This window comes from Rattus rattus, chromosome 4 (genome assembly GCF_011064425.1).
Source record: "Rattus rattus isolate New Zealand chromosome 4, Rrattus_CSIRO_v1, whole genome shotgun sequence".
Lineage (NCBI taxonomy): Eukaryota > Metazoa > Chordata > Mammalia > Rodentia > Muridae > Rattus > Rattus rattus.
In genome coordinates, this window is record NC_046157.1 from 110323180 (window position 1) to 110342871 (window position 19692).

General features: G+C 44.9%; 1 protein-coding gene across 5 annotated transcripts in view; it reads left to right on the top strand.

Annotated features, from left to right (window-relative positions):
- Dst (dystonin) overlaps window positions 1-19692 on the top strand; it is a 396852-nt gene that overhangs the window by 161200 nt on the left and 215960 nt on the right. For all 5 annotated transcript variants that reach the window (XM_032900894.1, XM_032900896.1, XM_032900895.1 and 2 more), the window contains one exon: window positions 6005-6066. In XM_032900894.1, the coding sequence (XP_032756785.1) occupies window positions 6005-6066 (62 nt within the window). The remainder of the gene's footprint in view (window positions 1-6004; window positions 6067-19692) is intronic.

A 19692-nucleotide genomic window follows, 5' to 3' on the forward strand; every position in this document is an offset into this window, starting at 1 on the left:
CTTGTATCCTTGCTGCTGACTCAATGTGTGGCTGACTCTGTTTTTACTGAAACAAAAAGCTCTATACATATGACTCATGGCTATAATCCCCATTGCCTTGAGAAGTTTGTCGCAACCGGGGGACAGGGGGCCACAGTTTGACTTATTAGGAACTCCGGGTCGACGTGCTTCATGAAAAATGACAATTTGCTAGACGAATGGGAGGCCGCTAACTGAGGTATATTAGGATTTAATTCTGTTGGCTCTTCCGACATGCTTAGTACCAAGAAAGACGAAAAGTGTTCTCGGAGAAATCGAGGGAATATACGCTGTGCAGCGCTTCTGCTGCGCTGGAGGCGAGAGCTCTTGGTTCCCAGACATTGATGTACTCATCCCGGAGCTGAGTGAAGACTTGTGTGATCATCTATAGTGTGGGAGAGCACTAGTGCTCATGTTGTGCAGAGCTCCTGGGTTTTTACCCTCTTAGGTTAATTTGAATTTTAGACGCAACTGTTTTAGTTGCTAATATTAGCACAGATAAAGAATCTGTAAATATCCTCTGCCCTTAACATCACTGGATTAGCATAGAAATGGTGTGCTGCTAGCTAAACGAAACAATGTAACAATAATTAGAACTCTCTTTGTGTTCATTTGTTTATAGTCTGCAGGTAGGAGAAGGTGGGCGTATTAAATTCTTAGTCAATTGTAAGCAGGGGAATTAACCAGCTAATTCCTCTTCAGAGCAGAACCTAAACCTCTGTGGTGGCTTCCGGTTCTCAGGAGCCAGAACTGTGCTGACAGGCAAGCATGCGTTCTGATCATCAATTAGGGAGAAACCAAACACAAAAGCGTTCGGAGAGAGAGGTTTAAGCCTCCATCCAGCATGAGCCTACCCAGCACATTCTCCAGTGCCCCGTTTCTGAATTCCTCACAAAAGCCAGCGAAACCATGCTGTAATTTTGGTATGCAGTAACTAAACTTCAAACAAGGAGCACCCCCAAGCAGGGGTGCCCCATGCTGAGAATGTTCTGAGTTACAGTTTCTCTTTTCAGAGGCCCTTCTACTGTTGGGTGTCCCTGCTTGGGCAGCCTTTCTCTGGGGACCTAGTTACCAGTTCTACTCCTGCTGCTTACTCCCATGTGTGGTCCCCCTCCCCCCTTTCCTCTTTTCAGCCATCATAGGCAGAAGCCCAGCACACTTGGTGTCCTGCTCTGCTGTAAACCTGCGTGGGCACTGTGGCTGGTCTTGGTTCTTTCCCTATGTCTTCCGTGTTCTGAGTGTGACTGTTCGATGCATCAATGAATAAAGCGGCATGGTAGGCTTTCCTTGGGTATTATCAGCGATGATGCGTAAATATCTTTCTTGTAAAAGATTCTCTGAGTCTACAGATACTCAGAACGAAATGTGAGCGAAGGCAGAACGAGCATCTTCCTCTTGCTCCGTCCACTTTCTTCTGATGAAATTCTTTACCTGTGTTTTATAGATCCATATATATATATGTATATTTCACTGGGTCACTTTTTCATGTCAATATGTGCAGATTTTCAAAACTAAAGTTTCACACCACTGAGCGAACTATAACTCATTTACTCTGGCCTCCTACTGATTAACATTTAAACTGTTTCAGATATTTGGCCACAGTAAACATCCTCAAGAACTAATCACACGGCATCCGAAAGTATTCTGTTACTAGTACTGGCAAGCGGAGTTATTGACTCAGAAAGTATATCCATTTAAATATGTGATATGCCCTGCCAAGTTATCCTCTTAAATGCTGTAATTTACTTACCTACATCATAGTAGGTAAGGACTATTCATTTATCTGCATTTGCTGTTACCATTCTCATAATTTTATGGCAGCCTAACGTTTGATTTTGTGTGTTTGTGTGTTTCTTTCTTTTGGCAACTCTAGTCTGGCAATGTTGAGGTGTCTTTTCATGACCAAATGTGCTTTTCCCTATTGTTGAAATGTGTATGGCTATTTTAGAGTTTCCGTTTGTGTAACTCTTGTTTGAAAAGTCTATTTGACGGTTCAGAAAGTATGGGGGGCTTCCTTTCTTAGAAGAGGGAACAAAAATTCTCACAGGAGGAAATATGGAGATAAAGTTTGGAGCAGAGGCTGAAGGAAAGGCCATCCAGAGACTGCCCCACCTGGGGATCCAGCCCATATACAGTCACCAAACCCAGACAATATTGCTGATGCCAAGAAGTGCATGCTGATAGGAGCCTGATATAGCTGCTTCCTGAGAGGCTCTGCCAGAGCCTGACAAATACAGAGGTGAATGTTTGCAGCGAACCATTGAACTGAGAATGGGGTCCCCATTGGAGGACTTAGAGAAAGGATTGAAGGAGCTGAAGGAGTTTGCAACTCCATAAGAGCAACAATACCAACCAACCAGAGCATCCAGGGACTAAACCACCATTCAAAGAGTACACACGAACAGACCCATGGGCAAGAGTGGGAGGAGAAGCCCTTGGTCCTGTCAAGGCTGGACCCCCTAGTATAGGGGAATGTCAGGGTTGGGAGACAGGAAGGGGTGGATAGGTGGGTTGGGGAACACCCTCATAGAAGCAGGGGGAGGGGGATGGGATAGGGGGGTTTATGGACAGGAAACCAGGAAAGGGGATAACATTTGAAATGTTAATTTAAAAATACCCAATAAAAAATAAAAAGTATGGGGGTGGGAGGCTGATGATGGTGTTGATTTGTGTAGAACAAATGTTCTCATTTACTAGAAGTGAAGCTCTGAAAATTGAGAGTTTCATGTTTGTTTGTTTTCCCCTGACTTACAAGATTAGCGCTTCTGTTGTTTGACAAAGAAAAAAACCTTAGAATCAAACTTAAGATCTTCAGGCTGTGAACTATGGCAGTTTTGCCTGCCCCCCCCCCTCCAGCCCTCTCCACCCTGCTCTTTCCTTCCTTCCCTCCCTCCCCTTTCTTCTCCTACCTTCTTTCCCCTCTGTTGTAAGATGCCCGTTGGCCTCCATCTTGTAACCGTAGGTGTGCAGTGGGTGCTCATTGGCTCCGGTTCGTAAAACTCTCAAGTTTACGTATCACCCAGCTCAGAGACTTGCCTTGAAATTCAAGTGAACACCCCTATGGAGTGATACATGCAGAAGCATTGGTGGTGTTCTGGTGGTCATATTTCTCCCCGAAGAGTGTGTCTAGTGTGTAAAGGTGGGGTTTCCAGGTCACATGTATGTAGCACCGATTGAGTTAAGTCAGCCGGTGTTGGTTTTACTGTAAGGGTCCCCTGCCTGCAGTGTTAGAGGACAATATTCAGTTGCTTCTGCTATGAAATCTGATATCGTCTATGTGGCCTCATTGTCCCCTCTCAAAAATTTAAAGGGGGGGAGGAGGAAGGTTGAGGATTCTCTTTAAAGACACTTCTGACAGCTCCCTTCCTGAGAGAAAGGGACAGTTTGTCTCGTTTTCAGTAGCTGTTGCCTTGTACCCTGGCTTGCGAATGTTTGTTTAAAAGGGGGTGTGGACTAGTTTTCACTGCCCGTAGGAGTGTCTAGTCAGTACTTTCCTTTCTGTGGAGAAAGTTAGCAGCACGCTGACACATCACACTTCGCGAGGGAGAGTCCAGGACCCTTCTGCAGCGGTTCCCTCAGAATGATGGGGCAGCTCGTGAGAAGCGGCCAGGACTGGAGTGCACAGCTGGTGGGACTGATGTGCTGTATGGGTTAGTACGTCACCCCATCACCCTGAGCAGATTCTGGAACCTAGATAGGAAAGTTGTGCTACCTGCTTTGACTCGCCTGGTGAGAGTGACTGTGGGGGGTGCCTGGAGGAATGTGGTTAGAATCCGGACTACTTTTTGGCTCGCCTGAGCGAACTTTCCATAGGATAAGTCTGTGTGTAGCACTGAGGTTTTCTGTGTGCCGCACTGAGCAGCCCATTTAACTTTGATTTGCTGGGACCTGGAACAGCGGGCGTGGTAATAACTGCTCTTCGTATGAGTTTTTTCCCCCCTTAAATTCTGTTGCTTGCACTCGGTGTTTTTCCAGCTACTTTGTGCTTCATGAGGTGACCGTAAATGTGTGCTTTTACTTAAAATTGATTGTAAATAAGATAATTTTGATCGAGGAATGCTGTAAAACTTGATTCAGAATAGTAACTGGGCAGCGTATACAACCGGCTAATGCACGGGAGCGGTGGCAGTCCCTTGGTTGTCATAGCAACAGTGCCTAAGTATAAATCCCAGTGTTAAGAATCCCTGACTAAAATGAGGGAACGTCACCATGAGACTCGTAATTGGAAAATTAGGTGGTGTGATCTGGTGCACTCCCTTTTAAAATAACTCCCCTTCAAAATGGCATGGAGGGGAGGTGGTAAAATCCCTGCTTTCCCAGGCTTAAGTTTTTCCCCACTGCAGGGTTCTTACGAGGATCTTAGAGTTGTTGTCGAGGATCTTAGAGTTGTTGTCGCGGTCCTGCCGCAGGGACTCCCAGTGGAGGGTCTCCTTGCCATGTTATCATTAGAAGATGGCAACATCTTCTAATGCGTGTGTCACAGGTCACAGAGCGAGTTTCAGCCCTGCGCTCACACTGTGAATCAGAGTTCCCTGGGGTTCAGCAGCCCCCCAGCCTTCAGTGGCTCCCCTTCCTCTCTCAGGAGGTTTCCATTCTGTGAGTCCCTGTTTGTTAATTGTTGACCTCAGCGCCTGCACTGTCGATTTCTGTCCCCTGTCCCAATGCGTTCAAGGTCATTCCCTCCTTTCTCTTCTGTCCGGTTCAGTGTCTACTTTTATACTGAGGTCTTTGGTCCACTTGGACTTGAGTTTGTGTAGGGCGTAAAGTATGGGTTTGTTTGCGATCCTCTACATGCAGACATCCAGTTTGACCTGTGCCATTTGTGGAAGATATCATCCTTTTCGCAGTGTGTATTTCTGGCTTCTCTATCAAAACTCAGGTGTCTGTGTGTGTGGATTTACGTCTGGCTCTTCAATTTGATTCCATGGATCAATGTGTCTGTTTTTATACCAGTACCATGCACTTTTTGTTTGTTTGTTTTTTAATTTGCTATAGCTCTGTGGTACAACTTGAAATTAGGAATGGTGAGACATCCGGCGGGTTATTTTTTTAATTCAGGATTGTTTTAACTATCCTAGGTGTTTGCTTTTCCATATGGAGTTAAAAATTGTCCCTTCAAACTCTATCAAAGAACTGTGTTGGAATTTTGATGGGGATTGCGTTGACTCTGTCGATCGCTTTGGTTAGGATAGTTATTTACAGATGATATAACAATAGAAAGAAGTCGCCCTAAAAATTTCACTGGGAAACCCCTACAGCTTATAAATACTTTCAGCAAAGTAGCTGGATACAAGATTAATTTAAAAAAAAAATCAGTAGCCCTCTTATATACAAATGACACACAGACTGATAAAGAAACCAGGAAACAGCACCTTTCACAATAGCCTCAAAATGTAGAATATCTCAGAGTATCTAACCACTCGAACGAAAGACTTGTATGATAAAACTTAAAGTCTTTGAAGAAAGAAACCGAAAAACGTACCAGAAGACAGATGTTAATGGGTTGGTAGGATCAACATAATAATATAACATAATAACATATCATCTGCAAATAACCACACTCTGACCCCTCCCTCCCCACTGTGTGTCCCCCCGATTTCTTCCGTTGCCATACTGCTCTAGCTAAAACTCCCAAGTACTCTAATGAGTAGATGTGGAGAGAGTTGACAACCAAGTCTTGTTCCTGGCTTTAGTGGAGTTGCTTTGGGTTTCTCTCCGTTTAATCTGATGTGAGACAACCTGTTTGGAGGCGGTACTGTGGTACGTGACGTAGCAGCTGGGCAGCAAGCCTAACACTGAGGAGAGACGAGGCTGAGAACCAGCCTAGTGCTTCCTCACAGAGGCTCAGAGTTGAGGAATTTAGTAAAACTGGATGTACAGGAGGATAGTCTCCGAAATACCCATTTTTGTTTAACTACAAGACCTGGAGCTTCCTGTGCATGGTCATACCAACCTTATTTTATGTTTTTTTTTTTCCTTTTTGCAGATGAGCGGGACAAAGTTCAAAAGAAAACATTTACAAAATGGATAAATCAGCATCTCATGAAGGTGAGTTGCTCTCTCACATGCTGGAGAGGCTTTGCATGCTCCAGTGCACTGGGCAGAGCGATGGATGCCACACACCGCTATGAATGTCAACTGCACATATACTGAGGCACTCACGTTGTACCTTGGTTGTCATAGCGGAGGGTGTGTGACTTGTGGGTAATGATGGTGGAGGTGGGAAGGTAAGTACCCCTGACAAGTGTGTTTTGTGACATTAGTACAAGCTCTTTTTATTGGTCTCAAAAAAATTTACACACACACACACACACACACACACACACACACACACACACACGGACTCGGAAAAGTTGCCTTCTGGCACAAATTGTTTCTCTCAAGATTCCAGTTCTGCACTCGAACTTCTTATTTTTTTATTTATTTGTTTGGATAGCAGAGGCTTGGGTGAGAATGAAATTGGATATTGGAAAGAGGTTGGGACTGGTTTCATTGGTGCCCAAGGATTGTGTCTGTATTGCTCTGAGAAATAGCTATGACTCTTAGATAAATGCTGTTTGTGTGCTCCGTGTCACCTTGAAAAGTTGATAGACACTCTCCAGAAAAGTACATAGGCTTTTCTTTGTCATTCACTGAGTTGAATTCTACTGAGGCCCATATGATTTTACAACTAACTGTTGGTTACTTTTTCTACCTGTTTTTTTTTTTTTTTTTTTTTGTAAGGCCCTCTGTCTTTTACTCTTCTGAACAGACACCATGACCAAGGCAACTCTTATAAAGGACAACATTTAATTGGGGCCAGCTTACAGGTTCAGAGGTTCAGTCTTTTACCATCAAGACGGGAGCATGGCAGCATCAAGGCAGGCATGGTGCAGGAGGAGCTGAGAGTTCTACATCTTCATCTGAAGGCTGCTAGGAGAATATTGACTTCCAGGAAGCTGGGTGTTAAAACTCAAATCCAGAGTGACTTCCAGGAAGCTGGGTATTAAAACTCCCAACAAGGCCACACCCACTTCAACAAGACCACACCCACTCCAATAAGACCACACCTACTCCAACATGGTCGCAACTCCAAATAGTCCTACTCCCTGGCCCAAGCACATACAACCTCTGAAATCCCAATAGGGACCCCTTCTAGGTGTTAAATTATCATACAGTGCAAGGCAAAAACAATGTAAGATATAATTAGCCAGGTGATGCTTACCATTAACCCCACAGCTCATAGATCTCTGTAAATCCTAAGCCACTGCCATCTACATTGTGAGATCCAGGCCAGCTAAGACTACATAGTGAGACAACATTTCAAACAAACAAACAAACAAACAAACAAACAGATTTTAATGTCAGGATCATATCTGAATTATCTGAGTGATGTCCCAGTCTCTACCTCCTCTCCATTACCCAGCAGTACCCTGTGCCCATCTCTGGTATTCATGTACAGAGAGAGAGCATGTCTCTTACTCTAGTTGAGAGTTGTTTGTGATAGGGAACCTGTTGTGTTGACACGAACTAGAAGCTGAGACTTGATGTGTTTGCGAGGAAATGCAGGTTGATGAAGGGGGCCACGAGTCTTACCTGCCATCTTCCAGGCTTTTGCTTCATCCTGCATGTATCAGTCCCTGGGACCCTTTCCACAGAATAGGGTAGTGATGAGCTGCAGTCAGGTGTATGGTATGGGGACTTTTGAGCTTAAGCTCCAAGAGGGTTTTCTGTCTTAGTTACTTTTCTATTGTTGTGATAGGACACTACGACCAAGGCAGCTTATAAAAGAAAGCATTTAATTTGGAGTTTAGGGTTTCAGTGTATGGCCATCATGGCAGGGGAGGCAGGGAAAGGGGAGAGAGAGGGGGGAAAGGGGGTAAAGAGAGGAAGAGAGAGAACAAACTACACTCAAAGCCTGTCCTCCAGTGATACACCTCCTCTCTTAAGGCCACACCTCCTAATCCTTCCCAGATAATTCCACCAGCTTGGAGCCAAATATTCAAACACATGAGCCTGTAACTGCCATTCTCACCCACAATTTGTCCTCTCAGAGTGACTGCCATGGAAGCAGCTTGTGCCCCTGTGTCCATTGATGGCCTAACAGTCTCCATAGGTGTGGTGATCTGGGGATGGGTAAGGACATAGGGCATTGGCTTTCCCAAATGTTCTTGGACATATAGCTTGTGGTTAAGGGTTCCATGTTGGTATTCAAGTCACACCAGAGAGAAGCACCAACAAAGACAACTGTCAAGGGAGCCATAACACTAGCATCAGACAGGTCATTTGCAGGAGCCCGTGCCTGCCAGGCCTGCTGCACTGGGCCGCTTATTTAATAGATCGTTTATAAGCTGGATGATTACATGTAACAGCATTTTGCTACACGTATCCAAATGGTGGTTATGTATTTTGTGGATTCATCCTCAAGTCCCGTCATTGTGTCTGGCTAGAATATTCTCTGTCTGATCACATTGTGTACCTTAAATCATTCACTCCTAGAGATAACGCTGTGACATGGCTTGGGCTTAGGTTTCACGGGGTTAGACAGATCTCCTGGGTTCAGAATCCTCTCTGACCTGGAATAATGTTTAATGCTCCACTCTTCTGTAGATATAAAATGAAAATCTCAAAGTCCAAAGGCTTAATTATGCTATATGTAGTAACACATGGGAAAATAACTGTTTCACAGACAACACCCAGTAAGCCAGTGCCCACATAGCTGTTTCATGCCGTAAGAGCAGACCGGTTTATTTTGTGCAGTCCATTTAGGGGTCAGGATTTTAAATTAACTCTTGGTTGGGGCATATAGTTCAATGGTTGAGCGCCTGTTGAGCATGTAAGACCTTGGGCTCAATCTCAAGCGCACAAACAAAACAAAGTGAAGTTAAAATTATCTCCTATTTAATGTAGAGTCACATTAGGGAGGTAGAAAGCTGGAATGTGGCCTTGGCTGACTCCCACCGCCAGCTACTTACATTCCTGCACGGTGGTTTAGGAGCAGCTCAGGCTGGGCTTCTCTCAGAGCACTGAGAACCGCGCACTGATGCTGCTGGAGCCAAACCACAGCCTTCAGCCCCCTCCCCCCCTCCCTGCCAGACTGTGGTTCTTGTCTAAAAGTCACTGCATTATCCTGAGGTAAGGACAAACAAATGTGCACAAACATTCTGGGCCATTGCGTCCAGGCAGTTTGCCTCTAACCACTTGTCCGCTCCACCTAAGGGTTGATGAGAGAGGAATGGTGTGCTGGGTGGTGAACCTGTTTCTGTCACTGGAACGAATGCCGTTTTAGGTGGACGTGAGGTCATAATTCAGTTAGTGGGAACTGTAAAAGAAGAATACGCATTTTTGGTGAGGAGAACAAAGTTAATGCTGAGAGAATAGCCTGCGTTGATGCTCTTCTCTCTTGGCTAGAAATGTTGAATATATTCAGGGTGAAGCTGGAGTCTGGGAGGCCCTGCCTCTTTCTTGCTTTTTCAGTCCCTCGAATTCATGAAAAGCACACCATTTGAAGGATTATACAAAAATCAGACCATGGTATTTAAGTGTAAGGGGAGTCAAACGTTAACATCAAGATGATAGAAATGATGTGGCCACAGCACCTCAGGACACCAAGAAAGTAAATCTGCGTGGAGCGTCACCCAGTGCCCATACGATCGCATTCACGTGCGAAACTTTCTTTTTTCCCTTAAAGTGAGTGTTGGTGATTTAAAAAGCTAATGTTTTCTGGAAAAAGCAACTATCTTAGATCACTTTTCTACTGCTGTGAAGGGACACTGTGACCCAGGCAACTCCTAAGAGAAAGCATTTACTTAGGGCTGGCTTACAGTTTCAAAGGCTCTGTCCATTGTCATCACGGCAGGGAGCATGGCAGTGGACAGGCATAGTGCTGGAGAAGTAACCTAGGGCCGCATCCTCATCCACAGACAGAGAGAGAGGGAGACAGACAGTAGACAGATAGACAGGGTCTGGCATGGGATTTTAAAACCTGAAAGCCCACTCCCAGTGACAAACTTCCTCCAACAGGGCCACACCCACTTCAAGACCACACCTCCTAATCCTTCTAATCCTTCCAAATAGTTCCACTCCCTGATGACTAAGCATTCAAATGTATGACTCTATAGGGGCCATTCTTATTCAAACCACCACAGTAATTTTCCTTAGCTTGATTTTTTTTATATATTTATCAAAACTAAAATTATTCTTGTTGAAAGTAACTAGGCAGTGAAAGATGAGCCATACTTGCTGGGAAGCATCATCTCTTTGTCTCTCTCTCTCTCTCTTAGATTTTAGAGTTCTCACACCCCACCGTGTGGATGACTATGCCCACTGCACGCTGCTGACTTTTCTGGCAAGAGTGTGTCTCTTTGAGTCACCATCCTTTCAGATACTTTAAGGAACAAAATCTCTCAGCGCATTTTTGTCTGCTGGTATCGATTACCTTGGGAATCGTGTGGTGGGAACATTTATCCATGTTTTAGCATAATTTAAGCCTCAGCCTTGTAACATGGTTGCTCCTGAAAACACCGTGCCTTTATTTAGCTGCAATATCTGGAGAATTGTTTTAAAATACACTTTCTGGGATTCTAAGAATCGTTTACAACGTTCGTGGATGACCCTCCTGTCTGTCTTTTGTAAGCTGAGGTCATAAATAACTACTTATTATTACTGGTCCCGTTTGCTGCGCTGTCTAGACGCTCACGAAGCTCATGGGACAGTAATCTGAGAAAGGGCACCAAGGATTCCAGCACCATGTGGGTCCTCTCTGCCTGCAGTGTGTAGAAGGGTTGGGCACAGGAAGAAGGAAGCCTTTTATTCTCAGGGCACTGTAACAGTTACCAGAGATGCCGTGGCTCCCTTTGCATGTGGACCTAACCTGGAAGTGCAGAGGTGCCTCAGAGGGTTGGCCCGAGGGGGACAGTATATCAGAAGCTCGAGCCTGCAGTGGTCCACGCAGTGTCTTTCTCTGTTTAGGATCTGTCTTACTCTGGTTACCAAGAAATTGATTCTTCAGCATCCATCCGTTAAAGCAGTGGCTCTCCTAATGCTACAACCCTTTTTTAAAACAGTTCCTCATGTTGCGGTGACCCTCCGCTGTAAAATTATTTTCATTGATACTTCATAACTGATTTTACCACAGTTATGAATTGTAATGTAAAGAGCTGATAGTCAGGATATCTGATGTATTACCTACAAATGGGGTTGGACCCACAACTTGAAAGCCCTGAGTTTAAACTGTTTATTCTATAATATTGTATGCACGATGCAAATTATAATGACTGTATTCTAAATTTTAATTTCTTGGCTAAATTTTAATTTCTTTACTTTACTGGCTTATCTGGGGAAGAACACCTACATTCCAGTGTTGGACCACTCCCTGTTTGTTAGTACATGACAAGTGACCCTACTTTTTCATCCCCCAGCCTGTCTCTGGAGAGCTCAATTCGCTCCCGTAAGAAAGTCAGTGACTTTGTGGCTCCACTGAGGCTGTTAGGACATCTAAACCCCCAAGCTAAGGGAGGGTACGAGCTTACAGAGACGTGGGGGAGGGGAACTGCTGAATATGTTCTTGAACATCTCCGTCAGGATGGGGATGTTTCTGAATTACTGACTTTATCAACGGCCAGTGAAGACGGCAGTGTTTTGTTTCTTAAGACCTCACACGGGAGATTATGTTCAACCCCTTTGCTTCCTACGTGCCAGGTGCCCTAGACTCACGGGGAAGGCTGTTAAAATAGACGAGGTCCCCAGCAACTTCTGAGTCACCCGTTCTGGGATGGGGCCTGGAAACGAGTCCTTCTAGAAAGTCGCGGAGTATCCATTTCTGACCGAACGCCGAAGCCGTCAAGCTAGACCCATGCTTGCAGAACTTCCCTTGGATACGTGGATCAATATGTGAACGACCACATGAATGTGGAACACTCACGCGGGCATGTGGGCGTGCGTGCTTGTTCACAGGTGTGCAAGGGCCGGAGAGCCATGCTGAGCGGAGAGCCATGCTGAGCGGAGAGCCATGCTGAGTGGAGAGCCATGCTGAGCGAGTTATGCCTTTTCTTTATCATACTATCCCATCACGATTCTTCATTATGAAACATATTCAGAAACTGCACACATAAACACAGTTGGCACATCCAGTAAGGATTTTCATTTATAAGATATAGCTATTAGAATTATTTTCTTTAAAGATTTATTTATTTATTATATGTAAGTACATTTAGCTGTCTTCAGACACATCAGAAGAGGGCATCGGATCCCATTACAGATGGTCGTGAGTCACCATGTGGTTCCTGGGATTTGAACTCAGGACGTCTGGAAGGGAGATCAGTGCTCTTAACCACTGAGCCACCTCTCCAGCCCTAGAATTATTTTTAATAACTATATTTTATTGAATCCCAGCAGCGTGGTATGCAGCTATCCGTGTGGTGCTTTAACCACATTATTATCAATCTATCAGTCATAGTTGCGTCTAGTGTGGGTCGGGACCACATGCCAGGGACAGTTATATTGACGCTTTCCTGTATTCCACCCTCACAGCAGTCGCAGTGGACACCGTGGTTACTCTTACTGCTGTGTCACAGGTGGCAAACGGATACGCAGAGATCCCATAATTTCCCAAGGTTTAACAGTAGTGACCAATAGGGAAGTGGCGAAAAATAGGGCTAAGAGGCTAAAGTCCAGAAGGGCTGAAGAGATGTCTTAGGAAAGAGTGAGAATTATAAGCAGGGTCCTTTGTTCTCCCTCCCATGCTAAATGCATCAGGATAGACTTGGAGTTGAGTGACCAAAGCTATAGAGAGGACGATGGGTGCCATTTGGACAACCTCTCCTTCTTATTGTGGGAGCTGTGCTTAAACGAGGGAGGTTGAGGCTTTTGACATTTTCTTTTTTGGAGAACTGTTAGCCCAAAGTATTAAATTTAGAACATGTCTTACAAGTCAGGTTTTTATGAATGTAATGAGAGGCCGCATCCTTACGATTTTCAGAGACATGTGGAAGAGAATGATTCAGGTCAAAGAGGATGGGGACACAGAATCCCCAATGTTTTCCTAATGAGGATGTTGACAGAGAGCAGTGGAAAAACACCCAGCATCCTCCACTGACTCTGACATATGTGTGAGTGTCATACACATGCAAATGTACGTTCCACACTCATATCCATGCACAAAGACATGCACGCGTGCCAGTAACACTGAGACACTATTTGCCTAAGCTGAACTTCTGTTAATGTTACCTTACTTTTGGCTGTCACCGACCCTTGTTTTTTGAGTATATTTTTTAAAATATTGCTTGCTTTTTTTTTTTTTTAACTTACATGCATGAATGCCAAACCTGCCCGTACAATGCAAAAGCACGGCTTGCAGTACCACCAGACACCTGAAGAGGGCATCATGTCTCCTGGAACCATAATTGCAAATGGTTGTGAGCCTCAGTGTGGGTGCTGGGAATGGAACCTGGGTCCTCCACAAGAACAGCCAGTACTCATAGCCACTTAGCCATCATTTTAGCCCCACTGTGTATCCTTTAAAGATAATGACTTGAACCGTTGGAAGAAAAATGACACACGTCATGGCTGTTTACCTGCAGACACTTGAAAGTGTGTGGCAATTCATCTTTGTAGCTACACAGTTAACCAACTACGTAAATTAACATGGTTATCATATTTGATGATTATATTCCTGTTGGTCGATCCTTCATAGCATTTTCTCATAAGGCCAGCGTTATCACTGCCTTTTATCATACCTTAATCAGAAAGTTCACTTAATTACCCCCCTTACCGGGAACAGTTGCATAGCCTTTGTATAGACCTGCGACATCGAACATTTTTGAAACGTATACAGTGTAGGTTTGTGGCAAGGGCATTGCCCTAGGACAGAGAAGACAGGTGGCTTGATCAGTATCTGTGTAGGATTCCTGTGGCCTCAGTCCACGTGAGGGGACAAGGTGGGCTAAACGTTTATACAAGGGTACGTCCTGCTGTGCACAGGCTCAGCCTCGGGATGTGAGCCCACTGAGCCATTGCCTGTGAACGTAAATGCTGCCTCTTGGCAGGAGGCCCCCGGGCACTGTTTCTCTCCTAAAAATCCTATTATAGGTTTGTAGCATGGGGCATTAGTTTATTGCAAAACATATTTTGAACTTAATTTTATCTTATGACATGGAAATTGCCTTTTCCTTTGTTTGACCATTAGGGTGATGTGAGTATATTTGTGGACTACTGTGTTAAGCTAAGAGCATCAACATCCCCCTCCCACTTAATTTAGTTAGAACATTTTACCTTATTCCTGTTTCTTGATCTCTCTTTCCTCATTCTCATCATTACCAACATTCTTGCAGAATGGCAGGTGCTGCACTGGTCAGCAGGCAGAAAACACGTCACCCCCTCTCATTTTACGGAGAGGAAACCTAGGGTAGTGGGAAAAGAAAGACCAGTGTGTCGTCTGTGCGACACGGAACGTGTCACACAGCTGAGATGTGGTCGGCTCTTCTGACCTTGTGAACGTCTCTGTGAGGCCACGGCTTCTGTCTGCATTCCTCTTTAATCAATATACTCTGCCAGAATTCGGAAATACAGGGACATGTCTGCAAAGAAGGCGGGCGGCATTCTGAAAAGCAGAGTTTTAGCGAGAGTAAGTCACGACCAAGACGTTTTCAAACAGGAAAAGCAAATTACACTGTGACAATGGCGATAACATTCCTAAAGCTTGTTTTTCAACCCGCTCGTCGGAGGCTTGAGCATTGTGTCGTTGGTAAACTGAGGCCGATTTAGCATTCCTTATTAATGCAAGATTCAAAGCTGCAAGATGGCAGGTCTACTTCTGGGTCATTATCTGCACTTAACAGTGCATCTCTGGCACTTAATGTAGTGTTGGATAGGCTGCTGTTTTCCTTCCACCACGCTAATGACCTTGCTTAATCAATGAAGGTGAAAACAAGCTAATCCCCCCTACATCAAGTTTATGATGTAGATCCATTTCAAGAGGGCATGACGAGGTTGGCTCTCTGGGAGTCAGCTCTCTGGGAGTCAGCAGTCATGTGTGTATATATGTTTCTGTGTTTTTCTTTTTTTCTAAGATTCATTTACTTTACGAGTGCTCTATCTGCATGTACACCTGTGTGCCAGAAGGGGGCAGCAGACCCTATTGCAGACATTTGCGAGCCACCCTGTGTGTGGTTGCTGGGAATTGAACTCAGGACCTCTGGAAGAACAGCCAGTGCTCTTGGCCCCTGAGCCATCTCTCCAGCCCCAAATAAATTCTTATTATTTGGCAACTCTCTGATACTGAATAGATAAATCACAGGCTCTCTGCAGTCCTACAGCAGGTGGCATCAGGCGTCTTTCAAAGACTGGGATGTTCCCTTCCATACAGTCAAACAGAAACCTATTTCCAGGCTCTTCCTAGTCAGAGGTTGCTATATCTATGACTCTGGGAGGCCTCAGAAAGCATAACAAGAGCTGATGGAGGGACACATGTGACAAAGTAGAGGAAAGCTAGAAATCAGAGCAACCGAGGACGGTCTGGTCTGAAGGTGAGACACAGGTATCAATGGTAAGACAGACTTACCCAGCCGCTTGGAAATTATTATCATCTGATCTGAATGTAAAACGGACACATTATGTCTTATGACAGAGGAAGATGACTCACTTAAAAGGGAAGCTTCAGAGGCTAGGAAAATTGACGCTGCTTTCTACACATGTTGACCCCTGTTGGCGACTGGCTGTTAAACCGATATTTGCTCCAAGAGTGCTTTGAAAGCTCGCCTATCTTGGCATTCTTGTTTATAGCTTTTTAGAGAGAAACTTTTAATATGCGATGTCAAAATTCATTACAGGTTTTTCTACTTCCTGAACACGATGTCTTTCATATATGCACAGGAACTTTCATAAGTCGTTTTTAGAGGCCCCCGGTTTCCATTTCTTTCAATGAGCAAAATTAGTACTTGGCTTGCAGGCTCGCTCTCATACAATGCACATTTAATGGACAGGATGTTTCACAGATGTTAAACACTTAAGTCCTGGGAGCAAGAAGCCACATACTAGGGAAGAAAAAGTGGTCCAGTAAAGGGTTGGCAACTTGCCTGGATCTGGGATCAATTCAAGAGACACCTAGCTCAAAACCCATCTGGGTGGGTTTGTGAGGATGATACTTTAAAAAAATGTATGTATAATTGTGCATATGTGTGTGTTGGAGAACCCTGCTGCTAAGGTCCCAGCACCCCCATGACCGGATGGCTTTCTGAACTCCACACAAAATGGGGGACTCTCTCAGAGGGGCTTCCCTGTCTCTGCTTATCTTTGTCTGGAGAGTGTCTTTGTCTGGAGAGTGTCCCTGAGCACATGTGGTTGGCCTTGTCTGGAATGTGACCTTGTTCAGAGCTCTCTGCAAGGCTGCATAACTCAGCACGTATGTTCAGTTCTGGCTTCCAGCCCGCGTGATAATTAGGTGCTGCGTCATAACCAGTCAGCCTGTCCCGCTCCCTTGATGTTATGACCAATTAGCCCTTTTCACCCATTCCCCTAAAAAAAGCCCTCTAGGCCCTATCCCTGAAACAATAGAGTAGTCTCATCACAGCAGTCTCTGGAGGGCCTCCCAACATACCCCTGACTGTCAGAGCCTGGCCATCTGACTCTGCTCCCTTTTATCCTCACAGGCTGGTGGCCATAAGTCTCCCAGGCGAAGGGAAGGCCACATGTGTGTGTGTGCATGCATGTACGTGCACCTATGTGTGTATGTGTGTGTGTGTGTGTGTGTGTACACCTGTGTGAACACGTGTGTGCACATGTGCACTGGGTGCTTACAGAAGCCAGAAGAAGGTGATGCATCCTCTAGAGCTGCATTTCCAGGAGACTTGGAGCCGTCCAGCATGGTTGCTGGGAACTAAACTGAGGTCCAGTATGTACTCCTCGCTGTTGAGCCATCTCTCCCAGCCCCTGTGATGCTGTTTCTTAGATGGAGCAGCAGAGGGAGAGACCATGCCCTCCTTCAGTTCAGTGCTCGGGATCCTTTTATCTCTAGCCTAGATATTCATGCGTGGGGATATTTTGCTCTGCATGTCTGTGTGAATGGGCACCACATGTATGCTGTGCCCCCAGGAGGGACGTTCTGTCTTTGGCCCAGAGATCATGAGGTCTGGGGGAAAGAAGTGCTTCCCCTGGCTTGCCTGCATTCGGTCCCTTCTGCTGAGGGCTCCTGTCCCGTTTTGCCTCCGCTCTTGCCAGCCCTCCCTTTCACAGAACCTATGTTCTTTAACTTACCCCGGGACTGGGGAACTCTGGTTCTCTAGGAATCCTCCAGCTTCAGCTGCCTGCCTGAGAATGCTCAGGCTTCCCCTCAGGCTGAGGGGCTACCAGGTTCGCATTCCGGTGTGCAGTCCGCTGTTGTCGGACTTGACAAATTGTATAAGCCAATCCCATACGTTCCTTTCGTAATAAATACATTTATCTAGTTTGTCCCCCTAGAAACTGCTAACTAACACAGATCCCCTCTCCTTATCTCTAAACAGATTCAGGTTACACATGTATCACTGTACTTCGTGGTCCATCCTTTAGCGTTGCTTCCCTGGGAGGGGTCCAGGGCAGCTCTCTCCCCTCTGGAGACTTCCTTCCCGAGGGGTCATATTGAACTCACACATGGTCTTAGAACGCTGGTAAACAGTGAGGGAACCTAACTCATCCATCACAGTTTCTGAATTGTGGAGTACTTCAGGCCTTCGTAGTCTATTTTAGAAGCTGGTGTCTGCTTCTGTGTAATACCTCTCCTCACTGGAACCCAGGGAAGGTGGTACAGTGTAGTAGTTACGAGTACAGTTTCTGGATCCAGGGCTCTAGACCAATGGCCATCAACCTGTGGTTTGAGACCCCTTTGGAACTAGAAAGACCCTTTCACAGGAGTCACGTATCAGAAACTCTGCCTGGCCGATTTTTACATTGCAATTTGTAACAGTAGCAAAATTACAGTTCCTGAAATAGCAATGAAACCGTATTAGGGTTGGGGGTCACCACAGCATGAAGAGCTCTATTAAAGGGTCGCAGCATAGGAAGGTCGAGGACCACTGCTCTACACAGTTCTCGTGGTATGACCTTGGACCTTTTGTAGACATTCGTCCTATCATCTGTAAAACAGGTTAAAAACAGTGTCTTCTTACTAGGCTTCTATAAGATATGAACTAAAATAATACAAATAAAGTTTTGAACCCAGTGTTTGGTATATAGTAAGGTTTTGCGCACACACACGCACACACACACACACACACACACACACACACACACTATGCTGCTATATCCCTCTAACTATAGATTTCAAGCTCACTTATTCAGAGGCTGTAGACTTGTCTATTTTCATAACAATGGCAGCCGTGATCCTAACCTTTTTAAGGGGTTTGAGTACTATTGTTTAAACATCGAGCCAGGAGATGATTCATAATGTCCAGTTGTGGCGCTTTGGGGATGATACTACTGTAAGTAATGCATACCACCAGTTCAATGGAAGATTCTAAATTAAGAAAGTGATTCCATCGTCTGGACAAGGCCTGTGGTGGGTGACACTCGAGTATGTCAGTTTGCAGTGAGATGCTATGAGTGATGTCACTTTGTAGTGAGATGCTGTGAGTGACGAATTGTGAGCCCTGACATGATGGCTGAGCTTAGGCTCAAGAGAGACGTCACTGTAAGAGCCCAGAAGAGCCGCAGCACACAGCCTTGTTGGCCTCCTGCCTGAGCAGAGCCTGTGGCATGCGGTATAGCCAGGATTTCATAACACGAGTTATGGTTTTCAACATACAGTTAAAAAAAAATTCTGTCTCACCGCCAATTCGGTGTGTTAGATCTGTGAAAACATTACAGCCTTCTGAATTCTTGAGTTGCATACACAGTTTATTTCTCAGATTCAAATGCACGTATGCCAGAAAGCTGACTAGATGTCATTGTGTACTCTAAAGGTACAAGCGATTCTCACTGATCGGTTGTCTGAGTTAATTGCTATTAGCAATTTGCATCAGTGTATCAGAGCTTGATTTTGTTTCCAAAACATCTGTACTTTATATAAACTCCAACTGTTTGCCCACATTTCGATTTTACTGAGAACTGTATGTAATAACTTAATATTTCTTCTAAGTAATTACATTGATTTTCAAACTTCTCTGCCTTAAATTTATGTAATTTTCTGACGAATATAGTGTTGTTGATTTTAAAAACAGAATTGACAAACTCAAATGAGTCCTCAAGCATAGTACACCCACACATGAATGAGTACCAACCACTTCCCAGTTCATGTTCCCCCGAAGCCAGCACTGAGACAGGTGAGGGAGGAGCCTGGAGGGGAGAAGGAGGTTTCTGCAGCCAGAAGAATTCAGAAAGAAACATTTTCTAGTCGAAAGATTTATGTTACCCATTAGCATTCGAATGACTGAAAATTCTTTGGTAAGACAAACTGTGGAAGCCCGTGGTTCTCAAGCCTATTTTGCTTTGTTAAATAGTAGCTCCTAACACCCTTCTGGGAGATGCTTCGGAGAGTTGTAAAGTGATACTTTTAAACTGATGTGGTCTTGAATTGCAGAGTGTTAGTTACTCTGACAGGCTTTGTGTGCTACTTTGTCACAGCCTTTTCCATGGTTCATTACGTTTCTGCTTGAATCATAACCCAGCGCTCGCCTTCACTGTTTATAATTTGCCTTTTTCATTTTCCTAGCACTCTCTTGGACC